The 22,591-nt window shown below is 43.0% G+C and overlaps 1 protein-coding gene across 2 annotated transcripts in view; it reads right to left on the bottom strand.

The window, feature by feature from the left end:
- Positions 1-720: 720 nt before the first annotated feature.
- Positions 721-22,591, bottom strand: part of Rnf152 (ring finger protein 152) — an 84,783-nt gene continuing 62,912 nt past the window's right edge. For both annotated transcript variants that reach the window (XM_055601393.1, XM_055601384.1), the window contains one exon: positions 721-8,632. In XM_055601393.1, the coding sequence (XP_055457368.1) occupies positions 7,875-8,489 (615 nt within the window). In that variant the 5' untranslated portion in view covers positions 8,490-8,632 and the 3' untranslated portion in view covers positions 721-7,874. The remainder of the gene's footprint in view (positions 8,633-22,591) is intronic.

Raw genomic sequence — 22,591 nt, 5'->3', positions numbered from 1 at the left:
TCTGACTGAACAGTTGATACTAGCAAGGGGATGGCTGCCCAACTCCCACACTGACCAGGAGCAGTCACACCAGGGGTAAGGGGTTGGAAAGAAGCATAATAAATATCACACAGTCAAAATCTAAACTTCCCAAGGCAGAGCTTGATGTCTGGTACAAAACACAGTCTCGAGTCATTGTCACATCTTATGAATTTAAAAGCCGCCAGACACAAAGCCTGCTCTTGCTGGCGTCCGTGCAGACCAAATCGCTGATAACACCGTAATTAGGGCGAGACTGTGCGCTAAAATGAGTTGAGTTTTCTTAATGTGATCAGAGATAGGAAGCCAGGACACTTTCCACCAGGAAATGCTGTGTACCGCTGGCACCAACAAAGAGCATTCATCTGAAGCCACTTTTCCAAACCCAGAGCCAAGAGGCAGAGTCAGGGGCCTCAGGAAGGTGCTCCACATCCACTCCAGCATGACTGTCCTCAGCATGTTGTGTCATTTCTAAGCTGTAAGGACTGAAGTCACCACAAGCCATCAGAACTCAAAGCTGCAGAACTCAAGGCTGGAGCTTTCTCTTTACAAACTCGTTCTTGGGCTTCTCAAGTCATTTGAAAGTCACCTCTACTAAAAATCCTTGATTTAGGAGCTCTTTATTGCTTTAATTTCCAAGACGATAAAAGTCCCAATTTTTCTCTTTTGTGGGGTAGGGAGAAAAAAAATACAATGCATGAATCTATTTGAAATCATTTTTAATTTTAATCATAGCAAATGTGTTTTAACAGTAGTCGTAAAATGAACATTACCACATATACAAAGGACAAGACACCAGTTTGGCATACAAAAATACCATGTATTAAAATCAGGTTCATTGGAAAAACTCAGGACTGGCTAAGACACCATCTATAATAGAGAGAACAAGCAGGAATGCTTTTAAGACATTCAGATTAATAAACAGCAGCTTGGTATCCCCTATGAAGTCAGTATTTGGCAACATTTGGACACAAATTTCTACACTGTCCCACAGCTCATTTATCTGTAGGGCAATTTGGCCCTTTCAAAGAAACGCTCACCAAATAAATAGTCTCTGTGATTAAAAATGAAACATGTCAGGAACTGGAATTAACAACACTAATATCACCATCTGACTGCAGTATGTTATCCAAGACCAGGAAGCCCACACATGGAGCTTTGACAAGGGAAGGGAGCTGATGGTGGTTATATACGTCTTATGTTGGGAGTTTGTGGCCAACTTCCCCAAGCTGACAGCAACTTCCACACCTATGACCATCAAGTGAGGCCACACCAACAAGTGGTGAAATACATATAAATATAATAAATGGCAGCAGCCAGAACATAACCATATGATTCAACAAGTCACAGCATACTAACTGAATTAGTAGTTTCCCACGGGAAAGAGGGTACCAGGCTTCACTTGTACTCACTCCATAGCAGGCTTCGGAATTTTCTATCACCCGGATAACCCAAGAGCATCAGAGAGGGTGACAGAAAAGATGAGAACTCCTTGGGACTGTCCTCATCAGCCAAGCACTTTTCTTCTGTGTCTTCAACCTAAGCATCCTCAACTGAATTTGGTAGTCCATGATGGAATGGTCGGGTTTGAGGAAGTCATCCCAGGTCAAATGTTGCTATTTTCAACTGGCTTCTACCATGGCTGACGGATAGTGCCAAGTTTTCCTTTGAAACTACGATTCCATTACAATTTTTCCCCTCTTTTAAAAAATAGCTTCTCTCTTTGTGGGCAGATCTACCTACCTGTTCAGAGCCCAGGGCTTTGTCTCTACCATCCCCTCAGGTAGGGCTCTTGAGCATTGGGTTGTGTGAGCCCACCTTGCCAGCACAGTGTAAGACAGCAGCCTTACTGTTCAAACAAAGATAACATAACCATCAACTTGCCCCCTGAAGGACATATTTGTCACATGTTTCTGTTTTCCTTTCTACTCCACATTTTCTTGCCATCATTATTTCCAAACTCTTACTACTAGAGTAAGGACTGACTAGTCCCTTCGGAAAGCTCCTGTCAGAATAACACAGTAACTCACTGGGCAGGGAGATTGCAGGAGACTGTCTTGTGGGCTGTAGCCCTCCATCTAGAGATGCGTTCAGAACATGGGGATGGGGAAATGGGGAAAGATCCAGGGTAAGCTGTGTGAAGAACAGAGAAGTCTGCTTTTGGAGCTCTCGGGAGGCCCTCACTTCTCTGCTCTAATAACGATTGTCCCTAATGATATAATATAAATAGTATACATATATATTAAAAAAAAACTTCCTTAGATTAAACTCCAGATAATGAGATAAGCATTTTCAAGCACCACTACAGTGTGAGATGCACACATGGGGATACCCCAGGCAGTGAACAGGGAGCACTCAAAAGACCATTGGCCAAGCAAGCAAGGCAAGGGAAGTGTGCAGAGAAATGGATTCATACTGGAGGACTTCGGGGAGAGTGGTTTACAAATCTTGACACGCAACAGGAACCAAAACAGAAAAAAAGGAAAGAAAAGCTATTCGGTAGTCAGAAATCAACTGTCCCACCTGCTTGGCGCCTCAGTGATCAATCACTTCCCAATGATGTTACATAGGATTAGCCGCCTCTTCACAGATGGAGAAGTCTTAAGAGTTTAAGACACCCCCCAAGGGAGTTGGTTTGATGTGGTGCATGGAGCTCATAGCAGATACTTAAAAATTAATACAGAAATTCAGTACTTCGTGATTCATGAATGAGAAAATAGCGTCGATAATCTTTTCTATTTTAACGCCAATTGCTGCTAAAGTGTTTGTGTGTGTTTGTAGTGTAGTAAGTCAGTTGTGTAAAAAAAATAAATGGCTCGAATTTCCACTTATTTTTCAAGAGTTTCGAGTCGAGAAAGATCCACCAACTATCTCCTTCGAATAAACACCATGAGTAAATTCTTTTGGTTGTCTCATTTTTGCCTGGAATTTCTCTCTGGGTGAAGATCACCCGGCAGGTGATGTTTTACTGATTATGGTGAAAATGTCAAGAAGCAACTTCTCCATCTAAGTCCAGATGGAGGCAGGTCCAGGGTGTGAATCTGACATCTGCTGTGGTTACAGAATGCGGCCTGATCCATAGCATCATTCTTAAGGAAAGAGGACCTGCAGTCGTTTGGGTATCACCCATAGCATATGAATAACCTTTGGCCTCCTAACTTCTGAAAGGCTTACGAAAACACCATTTGGTCAACATGAACATACAAGTTAAAGACAAGCCCCAAAGAGCAGTCTTCCTACTGAATGGCTAAAGCATTGAAAACTCAGCCCAATTCTGCTCCATTAAAGCAAACAATCCTGGTTTCCATTACATTAGGGGGTGGGGATGGGGACAATGAAGAGGCAGGCTAAGCAATTTCACCACCCCAAAGACTTTCAAACAAAGAAACAGAGCACTTTAAATCAAAATCTAAGAGGAATGAATGCCAGACCATCAACTACAGACTGCTTATATGAAAACGTTATCTCAAGCTGAATTCTCTGCTTCCTTTTACCCAAAAGTAATTCTGCAGAATAGCTACAATAACCTTCCACTTTCTAAATTCCATTGGGTCATGGTTTGTTTTTTAACTATAAAAAATGTAAAAAGTGCCTTTGTGCAACGTTAAAACCCTTTTAATGATAACTAAATTTAAGAAGGGAGACACTGAAACAATGTCACATCTCACTCTAAAAATAGTGCCTCATTTTGGCTTGGCATCCAAAAAAGTTACACCCACATATGCCCACACAAACACAATGACAAACTGGCCGACTTCAAGGGCAAACAGAAACACCCTGAACACCGAAAAGCATGCTTGCTTATGGATTTCCTTCCTCACTGGTACAGTGATGAAGTCGGGGAAAGAGATCAAAAGTGAACGGGGATTTCATCAGACCGTTATTTATTTGATTTTCTGTAATACTGAATCCTTTTTGGCCACAAGATCCTAAACACAGTTTCACAGCACAGGTCATGCATAGCTTGCAAGTCAAAAATTTTACAGCTACTGTCTAGCTATGAGCTTTGGACAATAGATTTACATGCAGCTAATGGTCCTGGAAAAGACGCTTATAAAGTTTCCTTTAAGCTTCACTGCTTATTTCTTGGTTCAAAGTATCTAAATAATAATCCCAAAGGACAATGGATGAAATTTCGTTAGCTCCCCCTTCCCCCGGAGCTCATAAACTTCTTTAAGCCTAGAAAGGAATTTCTTTTGGCAAATTGCTACTAGCCTACAAACTCTCTCTTGGCCTCACTGTTACATTGTGAACTTCTTGGTGCCATTATGGCCAATGTGGTCACAAGCCATATAGGAATATTTAACTTTAAATTACTTAAAATTAAATAACATTTAAAAGCCACTTCAGTCATCCCCACTTTATCACCTAACAGCCACGTGGCCAGTGGCCAATCTACTAAACAGCACAGATTATAGAACAATTTCAACCAATCCAAAAAGTTCTATCAAGCAGCACTGACCTAGAAAATTCCAAGAGCTGAACCAACACACAGTTGACACTCCAATAGACCCACTGTGTGAGCCATGCAGAGGTTGAAATGTAGTTACATTTCTAAAAAAAAAAAAAAACAAAAAAAAAAAACCAAAAAACAATACCTCAGATCTTCCCGATAATAAGGTGTGATTGAAACTCAGAACCAATTTGCCTTTGTCATTACAATTTATGTTCCAAGTCATTATACAAAATGTTCTAAAGACAACATATGAAGTGGCATACTTGGCGCTACTTAACACAGTAGGCATTCTCTTGCTTATGTCAAGATCATTAGAGAGAAAATTCATGCTTCTAAATAGTAAATAGGTTACTATTTACACAACACTCATTGTCCTTAACGTATGGGGGCAGGGTCCTGGCCAATGTTTTACGCTTCTAAATATTCAAATCACATGGTTTGAAAGTTTTCTTTTAGCATCTATATTCATCTCTAAATCAACTCTTCTTTTCTTCCCTGAAAGGAAGCTACCTAAAAAGAAATTAATCTCTGAAACAATTCTTAAAACAGTAGCTGACATGGCAAAGGCTTTTATTCATAGGCCCTGTGAAGACTCAAAGCCTGGCAGGGAAGGTGATGTACCCAGGGAAGAAAAACAGCACAGCACCACACAGGTCTTGTCCTCTAGCTGCAGAATTACAACTTGCACACTCCTCTCCACTCCTCCCTCCATGAGCTCACCTACAAGAGGAAGCCACTAGAGGCTCCTTTCGCGTATCACTGGTGTGTCTGCCACTGGCACACAACTCCAAGCCCTGCTGCTTGTGATAGGTTTTTAGTGTTGTGGGTAGATTCCAGAAGAAGCTGAAACATCAAGGATATAGAAATTGGCAGGCCTCCCCACACCCTTTCTAACACACACACACACACACACACACACACACACAGGAATGCACACATATGCAACCATAGGCAGAATCCATTTCAACAGTTTTAAATAATGTTTCTCAGATCAAGCACACATAGAAAGGCTCTGACTTGGGTTATTACTGTCAGGTTGTAAGGTCAAGATTCTACCAGGAAGCAAACTGACTTTGCTTAATTGCAGCTCTAACATGGACTGTTTTTCAGTAAAGGTTTTGTGGACATTTTTACTATACAGCTTGGCAATAAAAAACACAGGGCACCATGTCAACACATACATTAGTGTCTACAAATAGCTTCCTAAAGAACTAGAATTCTATCACACACTGCACTATAGGGTCATTCATTTTCTACTGTATAGAAAGGTATGCAAACATCTCTCACAAATTAATTTAAATTATGGCCTGGCTTAAAACTGCAAGGCTAATGTTATGTTTCCAATGCAACATTTCTGTCTATGTGTGTTTGCCCCTCCAAGAAAAATAGAAATTAGGTCAGACATGCGTTATAGCAGCCTGGGAGTTTGAGAAATTGACGCTAACCCAACAGTATATTATGTTACATAATAGAGGACAGTTTTCAGCTAAAATGATACCTAAATTATTAATACCAAATAAATCCTAGATTATTTGTTGTATAATGCCCAATAGCTTACACAATAAAATGGTATTTTAACCTAATTTCTAGTTTGAGCCCTCAAATACATTTTTTTTCTAAAGGTCTTACAAATTTGAAAGATTTTAAAAACCAGAGCTCATAATTTGATGTTGAATTTTCATGCCAATTGTTAGCTTTGTATTACAGCTATCATTTGTTTGCTTTATCTCATAGCAATGACATCACCTTAGCACACATCTGCCGTGCTGCTTGAAGATGGAGGTTACCGTGCAAACACACTGCCTCTATCTTACAAGGCTGTTTCTGACCTTGCTTTTCAGAGCCCGCCTATCATTGCTTACCTTTCCATTGCTTTTCCCAGCCTTCCATTTCAGGGATTCCACAGAACAGCAAAGACTGATACATTTGAATGGATTCCTTGGCTAATATCACTAGCTTCTTAGTTCCACAAAGAGTTTGAAGAGGACCATAGAGCTCATAGCCATATCCGAATGCACACACAGCCAGGGACAGGGACATCTTTCTTCATCAATTCACATTTAAAAATAGTTGCGCACTCATAAGAAATTGGCCCACTTACATACAGAACATGAATTTTTGTTTTCCATGCTACTTTTGTCAGTAGAAACATTTTGAAATACAAAACATTTTCTTGCTGATTCCAACAAGATGAAATTGAGATTCTAAGTGAGTTAAGTCTTACAGGACTATCTTTCAAAAAAAATGATCATCAAGGACTGTCTATTAAAATGCCCAACTAGGTGTGTCATTAATTAGCAACACTTGTGACTTTTACACAGAGCCCTCCAAACTGAGGGAAAATGACAGGTTCTTCTGATGTTGTCTGTCCATGTTTTACTGCAACACACAGCAAAGCGGCAAGTGAGTGTTGGAGGTGATGTGGGATGGGGGTGGGAGTTCCCAAAGGGAAAGATCCAGGAACTGACCAGGAGGCTGGTGTTTCAGACTCCTGGCATATGCATGCCCTCAAAGTCTTACTCTCAGGATTCTTCAGGAAAAACTCAAAAACCTGAGGTAAATCAAATTATATACACACACACACACTATGCACACAGAGTCACAATATTTACATTTTAAATTCTTATTTTGTGAGATGGCTTGAGAAAAATTGGCAGATAGGTTTCCTGGGGAATTAGGCATTTCTCGCTATTTCCCAGTTCATCACTCTCCTGTTGGGCTTCCAGTGTCACAGGCAGCAAGCTCTAATCATAAGAAGAGAAATGGGGCACACAGCAAAACACAGCACACTGCGGACACGTGGTCAAATATTTTCTTCTAACAGTCAAAAGGTCTGTTTTGATTATTTTGATTTGGGTGCCATTCAAAATGTATAAAAAGTTCATGAAGACCAGGGTTCAGTAATACACACACACACACACACACACACACACACACACACACACACACAAAGCAGCCAGTTCTGCGTCTTCACTGTTTTCTGTTTTAAACATGGATTTGAGGTTTGCTTCTACTTGTGTACACAGCATCTGGTTTAACCTACCATCTACTGTATTTAGAGAGCTCATTGCACCCACACGAACAGTTTCATGTCTAAGTAGAAAAGTCTAACTTGGGAACATGATTTTGGAAAATCATAAATTACAGCCCATTGACTACACAATTATGAGGAAGCATGCAGACATCTTCACAGCCATCACCATCTTCAAACAGTTCTCCTGGGATCTTGCTGAGCCCTCACCCTCTGCCCTTGTCTTCAGGTGAATCAAGTGGCCAGTCACAGGCCAGCACTTGCACCAAATGGTCAGTGTCACCCCCATCTCATCACAGGGATCCCCTCACCAACACCCTGCTCACCCCCCTAAGTTGGCACCCGCAAGAGGCATCCCTGTGACAGGCTTCAACCACAGGATATCACAGTGAAGCGCTTAGAGATGCAGGACATGTTGTGTAGCACAATGCCCAGGAGGAAGACCAAAACACAGGCTACCAGGATGACAGTGCACACGCCAGACCACGTGGAGCTCTTCACCGCCCCTCGCCTGTCGGGCTCCTCCTCCGCGGCTTCCTGGGCGGCTCCGCCGCCCTGCAGCGGCTGCTGTTCCGCAGGGATGGTGACCACGGTGAGGGACTTCTGCTGGCTCCCGGGTAGCAGGCGGCAGCCCATGTCTCCGGGCAGAAGCGTGCGCTCCTTAGAGATGGGCAAGGGCAGCATGTAGCACCCGTTGCTTGGAAGTTTGATGAAGACTGGGGTGTGCTCGGAAGTGTGTGGGATGGCGATGACTGCCAGGACCTCGGGGTCGTCTGGTAGCTGCGACACAGAGAAGCCCGGGGGCAACTTGGTGATGCCACGGCACCAGGGGCACCTGACGTCCTTCTGGCTGGTCCTCATCTGCTGGAGGCACACCGAGCAGCAAGTGTGTTTGCAGTCCAGCAGCTTGGGCCTTCGTCGGGGGCTGTAATAATTAAAACAGATCTGACATTCCAGCAGGGAATCCTGGGAGAGCGTCTCCATCGTGGACCAATAGGCAAAGGGCAGGGGCAACGGGAAGGTGAAAGAGCCGATTCTCAAAAGTCACCACCCTGGGTGGGTCTTCTCAAGGTCACCAGGGGATCAGCAAGCTCGTGGGCATCTAGCACTCATACATGTGCTAATTTCTGAGGGAGAAAAAAAGAATGTAAATGAAATTAATGAATCCGTTAATTAAGTAATTAAGACATTGCAATGTGGATTAGTTAAAACAGAACATAGCTCAAAAATCTTGTTCCTGGGTCCATCTTAAAAACATCCCACTGGTGAGACTGTAGGGTTCTTGTAATGCCCACTGGGTAATCAAATACAATTCCTTGCCTTTATTTGCGTAAGCCCCTCTTGTTTTATGACCACTCCTTTCTTTAATTATACTCCCACAAATTAGTGGGGCACAATGCTGTGTTCATGCTGTGCAGTGATGAAATCAGGTTAACTAGCGAATTCCATCGCCTCGAAGATTTACCGTTTCCTTTTCCTTTTTGTGCCACTGTCTGTGTAAGCCCAAAGCCAACAACCAGGAGTTTTCCTGTTTCTCTCCAAACTAGTCATTGAGGCAGGCATTCTCAGTTGAACACAGGGCTTGCTCCTCAGCCAGCCTAGCTAGCTTGCTTGCTTACCCAGGGGTCCCTGTCTCTGCCCTCTAAGTGCTGGGTATAAAGGAAGTAACCACACCTACCAAGCTGGGAGCTCGGGATCCAACCACTGGTCCTCACATTTGCGTGGCAGGTAGTTTATCTGCCAGCATCGTTTCTCTTTTTACCAGCTTGTGTGGATTACACAAAGGAAGGGGTCTCATTGTGACATTTGCAGGCAGGCAGACAGTACGCTCCTTTCTCAGAGCGGATTGAAATAACCCCACAGGCAGAAGCACACAAAGCCCATCTTTTTATCTCTTTCTCCAAACACCTTTAGCGAGATAATTCTTATCAATACATTTAAAAAAGAGACCAAAAGAACAGAAGGAGAAATGCACAACAAAAGCAGGGCTGCGATGGACCTAGAAGCACTGCAGGCAAGAGGCAGCCCCACAGAAAAACCACAAGTCAGTTCTCTCAATTTCATGATTATTTAGGCTTGCCTGACTAAAAGCTTAAACTCTGTGAGATTTTCAACATAGTGGGGAGTGAGCCCAGTGCTTCGCACATGCTAGAAATGTGCTTTACCACAGAGTTATACCCCCAGGTCCTAAAAGCAAATGCTCTTAACTCAGCCATCTCAATTGTTTGTAAAGAACTAATGGAAGGATATCCATATCTATCTATCTATCTATCTATCTATCTATCTATCTATCTATCTATCTATCTATGTGCATAGGCCTTCCTGGTCTCAAGGGGAGAAGTGGATACTTATTGAAATGGAAATGAGGTTTGAGGGCCCCCTCTGTCCTTCAGTTTTTCAACAAAGGCTGCTCAGGTCTGTTTCCTGTCAAAAAGCATCCATATTCTACTTCTTTGCATGGAGTCATGATTCTGGAAAGAACTATTTGCCATGAGCCTCTTATATGTCCAATTTAATTTTCTTTGTGAAATTAAAAACAACCACCCACTTTGATATACACATTGTTGAAATTAAAGATTTAGAATGCATGAAAAACAACCCAGTTTGAAGACCAAAAGTATGTGCCAAAGGAGATGGCTCAAAGGGTAAAGGCACTTGCCATGAAATCCTGGCAACTTCAGTTCAGATGAAAAGTAGCTGGAACTGGCAGCCCACATGTGTCCTACCAGCACTGCAAACTACAGTGAAATGGGGAGCAGACGCAGAACTGCCCAGAAGCGAGGCCAGCTAGCGTGGAGTTCACAGCACCGCAGCAGAAACAAGAGCGACCTTGCCTCAAACAAGGTAGGGGGAGACTCACGAGAGATGTGCACCAGAGGCATACCATACAAAAATTAGTCACTGATAAAATTAGATGATTTAGAGAGAAACACACTTTCATGTGTTAAACACACCTATTTTAATATTTTATTAGAACCCAAATTAATAATACAACATTCAGAAAGTCCATATCAGAATCAACCACATCTCTAACCACTAATCTGAGTGGTCAGTCATGTAAAAGGAGATAGCACTGTGGTAAAGATACATATATGTGTGAGCACACATGTTCATGTGTGTTCACATGCATGTGGAAGTCACAGGAAACCTCCAGTGTCGTTATTAGTCACCTTCCACATTTTTGTTTTGAGACACCCTCTCTTATTAGCCTGGAATTTCACCAACAGTCTAGACAAGCTGGCGAAAGAGCCCTCCTGCCAGCAAGCCCTGCTTCCACAGAGCTGCCAAGGGTCCTCCTACCTTCACCTCCTTTGTGGCATCATTGGGGTTACAAGTGTATGCCACTCTACCCCGCTTTTTATACCTGTCTTGTAGCTAAGATTTAGTATCTGCCTACAGATAGTCCCAAAGTAGAGCTGGGAGCGCTAACCACATAAGCATTGTTACACTGTGTCAGAAGAGCTGGGGGAGTTAACAATGCCTAGCAAAAAAAAAAAAAAAATCTGAGCTATAGAGAAGGCTGTGGCATGCCGAGTAAGAGGCTAGGCAGGCTGTTTTCAGGTTAAGAAAACAAACGTGAGCACAGAAAACAACAGCGGCCATTCTCTTCCACCTCCCACGTTAGTTGCAGAGTTTTATCCGGTACTAGAATGACTTGCAGGTGTCTTCTCAAAGAATTTTATAGCTTTAGCTCTTTTCCTATGCTTGGTCTTTGACACAGACACCATCAAAAGAAAGAAAACAGCGGCTCAGCATTAGAATGTTTCCCTAGCATGTACTGGGCCCTGAATTCAATACCTTGGATGATCAATAGATACATTAAGGGTTGGGGAAATAGCACAGTGACAGAATGAATTCCAAGTTATCCTCAGTAAATGAAGGGTAAAATAAATAAGTTATTTCTCAAAAAGCCTACTCTCTGAGGACTCTCCCACAGGCCAGGACAGCAGATCCCACAGGCTAGAAAAAGAAGGCAGCACAGGCTATAGACTGAAGACTGTGGCCAGCATCAAGTGGCAGGCATTCGGCTTTATTTGCAGGCAATGGAAAAACACCAAAAAGTTTAAAAGTAAGATGGATTCATCTGGGCCAGGCTGGAAAGACCCGTGAGCAGACTATCAAGTTAGACAGAGAGGCGCCATGCCTTGGGTAAACAAGATGAGAAGAAAAGTGCTAAGATATTTTTATGAATGTTGACACAAAAACACAGGTCTCATCTTAAAGAGAGTAGAGGTAGGTTATTCTGGAGCCGTTTTGAACGACCACAGCCTGGGAACACAGATTTAAGTTATCCCAAATTCCATGTGTCAATGTGGAAATAGTTTTCCACAGTTTTACAGAACAAAGAAAGTGATAAATGGAGGCAAGTTTAAAATACATTGGTGGGTATAGCAGAGAGGCGAGTACAACAGACTACCAGTTTGCCCCAACCCCAAAGCTAAGAATGTCATCAAACAGCATCTTAGGTCCACAGAAAAGCTTCCCCCATCTCGCTGTAACTGCTTCTCTGTCATTAGATAGTCACAGGATAGTCACATTCCTTTTTGACCTTTGTTGAAAATGGCTGTCTTGTGGCTAAAGCTACCCTAAGGTAAGGTTATTAGCCTCTGACAACCTGCAACATTCCAAATGTCACTATAGTTCCAACCAGGTTTTGAAAACACAGCTTCTTTTTTCCCCCACAACACAATGTTTTTATTAACTATTTTGGAATTCCATACAATGCACCCTGATCACACTTGCTTTTCATTCCTTCCAGGTCCACCCTTCGACCATTTGCCCCACCCACAAAAAAAAAAGTAAGTTCAATTTGTGTTGCTCATATAATCATTGGAGCCTGGTCAAAGTTCCAGTGGCCAGCCCTTTAAAAAGAGTTCGCCCTCTCATAGAGTAGAATCAGGCAATGCACTGCAATGAAGAGGTGGGTCACAGTCATGAAGAGGTAAAACCAAAGCCTTGAAAGGAACACCACGTCACTAAGAGAAATAGAGATGACCTGCGACCAGTTTGTTTAGGATATATTCCATTGCAAGTTCCAGGAAGGACATAATAGGCTGGATGATAGTCACAGGAATGTGAGCAACAGGCTCAGAAAAGTTGTGTAGAAACTAGAAAGAAAGATTTGGTGCATTGCTCCCGTGGGCCATCAGAAATGGGGTATGGAGTCCTGTAGATGTGGCCACTCCCTAGTGGGTAGTCTTCCCTCCGCCCTACGCAAGGTGAGTAGCCACACCTAAACCACCACGATGCTAACGGCTGAAGAATCTTTCTGTAGATTTATAAAACTCAAAACACAGTGAGCTTTAAATTACATCAGCCCAGGACACTGCCATTATTCTCTAATCTGCTCATCAACGGATACAACGCGTGTCAATTGCTGTGTGGATGACTTTGCAGAAAAGTGGTGCTTGCTTATAGAACTACAGGAACAAGTCCCAGGAGGCTGAGTTCATAGAACACAAACAAAATAGGGACACACATGCCCTTAACAAGAAAAACTTAAGGGTCTTCTTACCTTCTTGCCCCTTGTCTAGTTCCTTCTCCCCTTCCTGAGAAAACAAAAAGCACCCTTTCGGCACCTGAGCATGATGAAGCTTTGAAGCCTTACCATCTTCTCAGGATGCCTGCCACTGAAGAAAACTCACAACCTTCCTTCCCAGATATTTGTCTGCTGAGCACTTGCTTTTGATTGTGAGCATCATAGATGTGGATCTAGTGACACTTCTTCTAATTTTGTAACCAGGATAATTAACTTATTTTTCTTACAGAAAGCAAAACCAAAATCTCCCCAAGGTGTGTTGATAAATCCCACCCTTAGGTACTCTTAGTGTGAAACTCACTGACAAAGATCAAGCCATGGCATGACCCACGGGTGGTGAATGTCAAGCCATAGTGTGACATAGATAGTCAATGTGCACACAGGGAAGGAGAGGCGACTTTGAGCTATGATAGTGTGGGGGGGTAGGACAGAGGGACCACAGGAAACTATTAAAATGATAAATTCCTGAAATTTTATGAAAGACCTTTCCTTAACAACTATACCCAAGAAAACACCCTCCACCCACACCGTAAATACAGTTGAAGACAAATGTTTCATGACACCAAATCACAGATGTCAATCTACTGATTAATCTTCCCTTCATATTATTTACTTTATCTTCTAAGTAATGGCCTGGGGAACAGATTACTGAGTGCAAAACAAGGAGGAATCAGTTTCTCTCTCTCTTTTCTTTTAGATAAAATCCTATCTCTGTTTGTTGTTGTTGTTGTTTTTATCACCTCTGACTATGACATGAGGGCAAGTCACTTAACTTCTCTGAAGTTATATGACCTCATCAGCCACAGAGAGACGGTGGAGTCACGGCTGAAAGTCAAGTGAGTTCACCTCTCCACTGGAGCACTGCAGTAGGTGATGTGCCCAGAGGCACTTCCTGGTTACCAGAAAGCTGCCATTTTGAACAGCGTGCTAGAACAAATGCAGGCATTCTCCCTGGCTCTGCCCCAAGGCCTGCAGCACCATCATTCCTCAATCAAGCCAACATGCAGTCTAATTCATAAATTTATGCTCAGAGAAATGTTCACCTAATTTTAACGTTACGTTCCCTTAAAATTAGATTACACTACTCGATTTCCAACTCCATCCAAATAAGTTGTTCAGATACAGAGCAGAAACACAGTTCTTATTTTTGGTGCTACACCTCTTAAAGCCTTTTTGACAGTGGTACCTCTAATTTATATGCTGCTTTGTTCCATACTCAGCCAGCCAGGATGGCATTACAGTTTGTTTTCCAGAGCATAATTAGTAATGATGGTGATTAGTTAGGGAGAAAGAAGAAAATTTGTCAGGCTGTGGCCTGAAGCTAATGATGAATCACTCTTTTCTCTTTTCATCATAAAGTCAAGAGAAGCAAGTCACAGATCTAAGAAGAGAGCAAGGGCTCTATCCATTCAGGCTTGAGAAGCAGTTCAAAGCTCTTGTCGAGAATGTTATACAAACATGCACACCAGCAATTGTCTTGGGAATCTGTGTTGGGCATTGCTTTCCTTGAGAGCAAGATGGGATACTCAAATAAAATACTCATTAAATTTTAAAAGGAGTGAGTACTTTGGTAAAATGCACAAGAACAAGTACAGGCTGAAATATACTGGACAAATTTGTTAAATGTCACTGCAATTTATTTTTTCAAAGAACCTAAAGTAAACATCAAAGAGAAAAACGGACCACACAATAAGGAGCAGTGGCCAAGGAAAGACATTGTCCAAAAATTGCAGCTTACAGGATAAAACTTATTTTCAAGCATGTCTCCATAGAAGAGTACCTGGCTATATGTACACTGTCTTTTATAGTCTTTGCATATTAACTAAGGTCTGTGTGGGGTATTACTATAGCTTTAGGGATGTTTGGTATCAGGTATCTGGAACCATTTTACATTATTAACAGTTTTATAAAATAAGATTTCTTTTTGGTACGACGTGATCTGCACATGTTTATAAACTATAGGAGTGGGGATACACCTGCATAAATTTAGTGCAAGGTGAAATAGCAAAGGTTTGTGACACTGAATTTTTACAGTTCAAATAGCTTTGTACAAGTCCGAGCACATGAACCTATGCATAAGTAGATGGTTTTGAACTAAGCAATCCAAGTTGGCTTACTCCATTCACAGTTACTCCATCACAGTTAGGAATCATGAAGCTGCTGTGGGACCATGGCACGGTAATGGTTACATCCACCTAATCTATGTGCCACTTTGATGTTCTACACAAAGACCTAAAATTAATGGCTGCATTAAAGAAAACCTCAAAAATTCAACTCCATATTACATTGCTTTTCTTTTTTCTATTGAAAAAGCTTATATCTGAGGTAGGCCAGCTGTGTGAGGTTTGAGGGAGATATTTGAAATGAGATTGGGTGAAATAATTTTCATTCTGTTTTATCTGGTGCTTCAACTGGTCAGACTACTTGTTGTAATGTGTCATAGCAAATGTCCTACTTAATGTGTCAAAGCAAAGGTCCCAATTAGTGGCCACAAAGGAAGTGGCCTGGTAGCAGGCAAGTCCTTGACTTCCAGTTTTCTTGCAGCAGGGAACAATCCTTCTAGGACATGGGGCCCCTCATGTGTCAATAGTCTACTTGGCGCAACAACAGCTAGTGCTTTAATGGAGTGAGGCAGAGGGAACTAGATATTGACAAAGTTCAATTGAGGGTTCCACTGGCATAAATGCCAATCATTGTACAGATGCCCCTCAGAGAACTCTGAGTTTCCGCACTTGATGAAGCCAAGAGTCTAGAGAGCAAAACTATCCTTTAAAAGTCTTAGATGATGGGGGAAAGTTGGGAAGGAGATGCTGATAGTGCTGGTGGTTGACAGGGAGGGTGGGGCGAAATTCCAGTGGTTACACAGAAGAAAAGTAACCCAACAGCTCTGATGCACACTGCACTCAGTGACCTTCTGCCAGAAGCTTACTCACCTCACAGTCACCGTCCTGGCCACAGCCTAATTGCCCTACATACCTATATGTGCCATGGAGCCAAGGGCATGCTTTGCCCAGGAGCCCTGTGTAATGCATGACCATCCTCTCACTGAGAAACATGCCAGAGACAGTGTTGATTCAACCTGAGATGTATTATGTATAAGTCAAATTAACAAAAGAAAAACGAACTGGACCTAGCCACACTCAACCACTAAAGCCATACTTAAAATTATACAAGTCATGATGGCCACTGGTTTTGTTTGACAATCTAACTGACAATCAATACCATTTGAAACAGGAGATAAGGATTTTAGATATAATTCTACTCTTAAATAGACAAATTACCTTTAGCAAATTGCATCTGGACTAGATGGTGTCCTAAAGAACCTTTTAGTAAAAGTACCATATGGCATGCTGGTGGATTTCCAACAGCATGGCAGCCTACCACAGTGCTTTGCTCAGTTGATGTGTTTTATGCCCAACCACAACTCAAGAAGATTATGTTGGTGACCTTGAAAAACAATGCCTATTTATGTGAGATGAGGAGGAGATGTAAACTACTTCTGGCTGCCCACGCTAGAAGCTGTATGCTTTCCCTCGGGATGCTCCAGGAACTCGCGTTTCCGATGTTGTCTCCTAGTGGGTGGCACCAGTTGGCTGTACTGTGGAGCCTTTAGGAGGTAGGGCTTGGCTCTCAGAAGGTCACCGTAGCAGGCTTCTGTGTGCTTTGAGAAACCTGTGCAGAATACATGCCACTATGAACTCCACCATGCCTGCCCTGTAGGCATGGATTAAGATCTTGTGAAACTGGAGCCAAAACAAACTTTTCCTCCCTTAAGTCACTTCTGTCAGGCACCGTGGTCACAGCCAAGGGAAAGTCACTAATGTCTGCATTAGTTACTCTTTTGTGCCCATTCAAAGAATGCATCCAGCCAGGGCTAATGCTCTTGCACAAACAATACAACTGTTTCCAGAAACAATGATAACCTTTCAATATTTGATCAGTGCCCTTTCTAGATCAAGTAAGACATCCCTGGCATCCCAACTAGGGACCCAGGCAATCCAAACCTTCCTTGGAAATGAAAAGCTTCATGGCCATGGGACTCCTGGCAGAGAGCAAGGTTCCATATGCCATTCGCCCATCACCCTGCTTTTATTTTTATTCACCTATCACTCCCTGCTGTCTTCATTGCTGTATATCCCGGTAACAGCCAAGGGAAAGTTGCTGGTGGTAATAAAGTAGAGAAAAGCTATAAGAGATGCCCCAGAGGGAAAGAATGAGAGAAGATGCGAGCTTCAGAGCAAGGAAAGACAACCAATTCGATCAACTAGCCTGGCTGCCAGAGTGTGAGCAGGATCAGAGGAAGTGGTGAGTCTGGCAAATCGGTGAAGTCAGAGAGAAGAAGCTAAACCTTTCCAAGGGTTTGCAGGCCCATCAGGCAAGGCAGTTCACATGGGCACACTGATGTCCATTGAGAACCACATGCCTAGGATCTTTCAGGGCACTGGGGACACCAGTACAAACAAGTGTCACTGGCCTTTTGGAGCTTGGGTGTGCATCCTGGAGGGAAGAGCCCATGCTAAGGGAAGGACAGGACAGGAGGAGCAGGCAGGAGAGTTTTCTCCGCTGCCATGTCCATGTAACTGATCGTACAGGGGCCAGCCAGGACTACTGATTCATGTTCTCTGCCCATCAGAGATAGAAAAAAGGACCTTAAGTATCTACTGTTGGAGGGGAGGACACTGGAGTTTTCTTTGGTTAAGTATTATCCTGGGGAGCGAGGCGGGCCCTGAGCCCACAAACTGCGTAGATGTCAAGGCAAAAGCCGACACTGAAGATGCCCAAGGCCAAGTCTGGGTCATTGCTAGAGAATAAGGGTGTAATGATTTGACAGAAAGAACCTCACATGGGTTGGAGGGGCTCAGCTCCAAAGGCAAGCAGCTAAGTTCCCAGAAACCAAAGGCCTCTAATTATGATAGTCCCTGCTTTCCATGTGTAGGCCACCCGGAACTTTTAATGACCCCCAAACTCATGTGCAAATATCTCCTTTTTTGCTGTGCTGGGATACAAATCCAGGGTCTTTTGTATGCTAGACTACCACTGTGTATCTTCACCTATACTTTCGTAAAGTGAACACCCCCAGCTCCTGATTTTTGCTGTACCTACGTTGAGGTGGGGTCTCACTCTGTATTTCAGGGCAGCTTTGAACTCTTCATTGCCCCACTCTCTCGAGTTCTGAGATTACAAGAAATGCACCAGGAAGCCCTGCCACTTCTAATTGTTTTTGCCCAACCTCAAAAAAGGAAAAAAGAAAAACAAAGATTTGAAAGTATAACTAAGGCTTTTAGTGCTGTTTCATTATTACAGGGAAATAATGGCTTTGCTGTAGTGTCCTTGCTAATAAGTTCTGATTCTCAGTAGGTTCTAGGTATCTGGAATGTATTGTCATTTTAACAGTATATATTCGACAATTCTAAGCTGTAAAGGCGCTCATGAATAGTCGTGATTAGAGAGCCTATGTTCTGCAGTGACTAGCACAGTACCCCAAGTTGAGTACAAAGATTCTTCATACTGAGTATGACTGGAGGGTAACAGATCAAAATGAAGCCTTCTTAGAGCAACCCTCATCTGACTAACAGTAAACACTTCTGGGAAGTCCTGCCATGCACCCTCACTTTAGGGCAGGTCCAGTCCCAGGATAGAGGAAAAGAGTAAATAGTTAGAAATCCCTTCTGTTGAGTCCCAAGACCAAGAGAACCACTGTCACACTTTCCTGTCTCATTCATGCTTCTGGAAACCCATTTGTTTTTCCTAAGATTTCTCAACTGATTTTCCCATTGTTCCCATTGCCCTTTCCCCTACTGAACTAGGCATATAATCCCTTGTCCTCGCCAACCCTCCCAGTTACTCATTCACCACTTAGCACACGTTGTACATGTCTGAACAAATATTTTCTCCTGTAATCTGCTTTCTGCCAGTTTAATTTGCAGGCCCCTGAGACAGGATAGGAAAAGGCTTCCCCTCACCAACAGCCCAAATAAAACTGCACCTACAAAAACAGGCACTGAGGTACTGAGCCCTGAATGTCAGAGTTCCCTGGCTGTCTAGCCCCGGGTTTTTTACATTCAGCCTATAGCTCTGGAGACTCCAACCAGCTTAACAGGTAATCTCCGTGGCAAGTTATAAAATGCAAATTATTTTCATAGTAGTTTTACATTCCAGTTTGGAAATATGAAGGCCCAGGTACACATCACTGCTTGGCAGGTTTAAAGTGATTGACAGAGCAGGAAATCCAGAGTAGAACAGAGAACATTCACAATGGCAGTCACTGGCCTGACCCACTGGATTGCTAAGGGATGTACACCAAGAGGCAGAGAAGTAGGTGAGGAGGAAAGGAAGTGGCTCACGTGATCACCACTGCCAAGATGGCTGGCAACAGACCACCTGCAGGCTAAGGATTCTGCAATGCCTCATTGCCACTCTGTCCAAGGCCTAAGGTCAGAAGGTGAGGAAACTCATGGTGAAATTCTTGGTTCTAGTCCAAAGGCCTGAGAAATGTCAGCTGCTGGAGTGAGCCCCAGGTCTAGAGGCCAGAGAATATGCATGGGCTTTCAATGGCCGGGACAGTGGATAAGGGTGCTTTAGTTCCAGGGAAGTGGGGAAGTGAATAGAACCAGCTCACTTTCTCTATCTCTTCCTCCTGGGCCCTGGCTGACCGAGTGATTTCTCTCCATGCTGTGTGAGAGTCTTGCCTACCTAATTCATCCCAAGGCTCTCCTCTGCCCTCTGACACCGGGCATACTACTTCTGGTGTAGTGGTGAGAAGACAGAGTCTTATTAGGCGGCCTAAGCTGGACTTGAACTCCCAATCGTCAGCCTGCTTCAGCCTCCTGAAGGCTGGTACATTTGGCTGGTACATTCTGCTTTACTAAATGTCTATACAGTTACCCATCATGCCCAACATCCAGACTATTAAACAATGTGGGCAGGAATATGGAACTCATGATAACTGCACATGAAAGGAAGTTCTTCCCTTAGTGGAACTTCACAAAGGCATAATGATAAATTGCTCTTGATATGGACACAAATCCTGCCTGAGTTTGCCTAGTCGTAGCAGCCACAGGCAGCTGAGTGGATATGGATGCAGCCTTGTTAGTCTCAGCTCTACCCAGCAAAGTGCCATGGAGGAGCAGCATACCATCTCAGCTACCACCATCTCTCTCACATGTTCCCGCTCGCCTTTCTGGACCCCTCTCCTATTGGTCTTGTCTTTCCTGAAAACCCTCACTGACACAGGAAGATATTATGCAATTGGTCAAACACTTCAAATGTTCCTGGATGTAGGATTTACAACAAAAAGAGGCTCACTGGAGTCAGGTAGCCTAAGACTAGAAGAGGAAGCAAGGAGGGAGGGCTCTGAGTTACAGAAAAGCAAGCCCCTTTCTTTTGTGAAGACCCTTTTACTTCCAGACATTTACACACACACACACACACACACACACACACACACACACTTAAACTCCTTTAAACTAACTCAAGGCACATTCAAAGTCTAAGCTGAAAAGAATGGAAAGTTATGAACCTGGTGGTGTTCAGACATCTCTTTAAATAAGCTGATTTGGAAGCTGTTCAGAATGCTCTTTTCTCTGAGCAGAGAGCTGCTGCAGTCTCCCTACCTACCCTCAGCACTCATGATTCATAGCTCGAGTTAAGACTCAAACTGGAGTTGCAAAGAGTCCCTAAAGGCATTGGCACTAAAATGAAGCACCTCAAGGAGGCAGCTGTCGGTTTGCTCATTACTCGGCTTTCTCTTACTTCCAGCTGCAGTAACTCAATGAGGGTTGATTTTCCATTTAGGCAAAGTAAGAAAGGAAGAAAAAAAAATAGTCCAAACCCTGAAGGTAGATATTGAATAGTTCTGCAAAGCAATGCTAGCCATCATTCATTTGTCTTTCTCAACCTAACAATAAATCCAAAAGACCTCTTTTGTTTTCTTGAACGTGGTTTAAAATCCAAGCTTGAAACAAAATTAATTAACACTAAGACACACATATCTTAAGTGTGTGGATGATGGTTTTGACAAATGCCTCACTCCTGCAAGCACCATGCCCTCTGAAATATTTCCACCATCCTACAAGTTTCCCTGTGCCTGATTAGGTTCACTCATCCACCTGACCTCACCCCTACCTCCTGCAGCTTCTTCCCTGCTTTCTGCCTTTGCATTTGTGTATTTGAAACCTTACTCAAAAACACAAGCCTAAGCGAAGATAGCAATATCCTGAGTATACTTATTTGCTTCTTTATGACATATCCCCCTATGTAGTTATAAGCCCAAACTGGCTTATAACTCAAGATCCCCCCCGCCTGTATAGGCACCCTGAGTATATGTTTATCTTGTTTTTGAAACTACATTTATTTATTGTGCAAATGTGTCTGTATATAGGTAAGTGTGTGCCACCGCAGAGATACATAGGTCAGAGAAAACTTTTGGAAACTGGTTTTCTTCTTCTGTGATGTGGGGCCCAAGGATCAAACCCAGGCTTGGCAGCAAGTACCTTTACACACTTGAGGCATCTTGACAGTCCCTGTGTATACTTGTAGATGGCCTACCACCATGATTTTGAATACAAAGTCTTTGTTCAACTTCATATTCATATTTCATATGGAAAACCAGAGCGTAGTATCCATTCAGACATTCTTAAATATAAGATACTCTTGTAGAGAAACAAAGATATTCAAGAAAAATAATCATTTCCTGTGAACAGCTAGGAGTCAGTGTGTACACAATGCCCACAGCGAGGCTGTCGATGAGAGATCTTGAAGGAAGGGTGAGAGCTCTGCAGGTGCAAAGGCAGACATGGCCCTGGGTCTTCAGGCTGTCTACTAACTGGTGATAATTAGGCAACTAGTGGGAAATGATCTCTATAGTATTGCTCCCCTAATGTGGAATTAAGAGTTCATCAAGGGGATTATTAGAGAGCCAAGAATTTTCATACTGAGCCCTTTTAGAAAAAACAAACAGCAATAAAGGAAGAGGTTGAATCATGGACATTTTAAGTCTATACAGATTAAGCCTCGAGCATGCCGCTTCCTCCCATCTCTCAGAAGCTGAAGGGAAATACCTGCAAGGCTCTCCTGGGTATCACCCTCAGATTTCCAAAGACAACTGACTCCAGTCAGAGGCAGCTGTGGTCTGCAAAACTCCTTGTTTCTATGCATGGGGCTGTGGTTGCAGCAGGAAGGAAGGAAGGGAAGCATTAGAATCCATTATCTGCCCCTTTGCTGTGTTAGTGTTTGAGCATTTTAAACAGACTCATCTTTACACACGAATGAAGCTTGCCCATCTGGGAGATGATGCGGAGTTTGCATTTGCTTGTCAAATAACACCAGCCTGAACATGCATGCCTGACATTCGTTTATTCTCAGATCTTAGCAGTAATAATTGTCAACATTCTGGGAGGCAAAAAAGGTAAATGTCAGCCTACAATCACTGTGTGTGTGTGTGTGTGTGTGTGTGTGTGTGTGTGTGTGTATGGGTATCTGTGTGTATATACATGCATGTCTGTGTATTTGTGTGTATGCATATTGCATATTTGTGTGTGTGCGGTAA

This window comes from Psammomys obesus, unplaced genomic scaffold (genome assembly GCF_907164565.1).
Source record: "Psammomys obesus unplaced genomic scaffold, mPsaObe1.curated_primary_1811, whole genome shotgun sequence".
NCBI classification, from domain to species: domain Eukaryota; kingdom Metazoa; phylum Chordata; class Mammalia; order Rodentia; family Muridae; genus Psammomys; species Psammomys obesus.
This window is presented reverse-complemented; position numbering and strand designations above follow the sequence as displayed.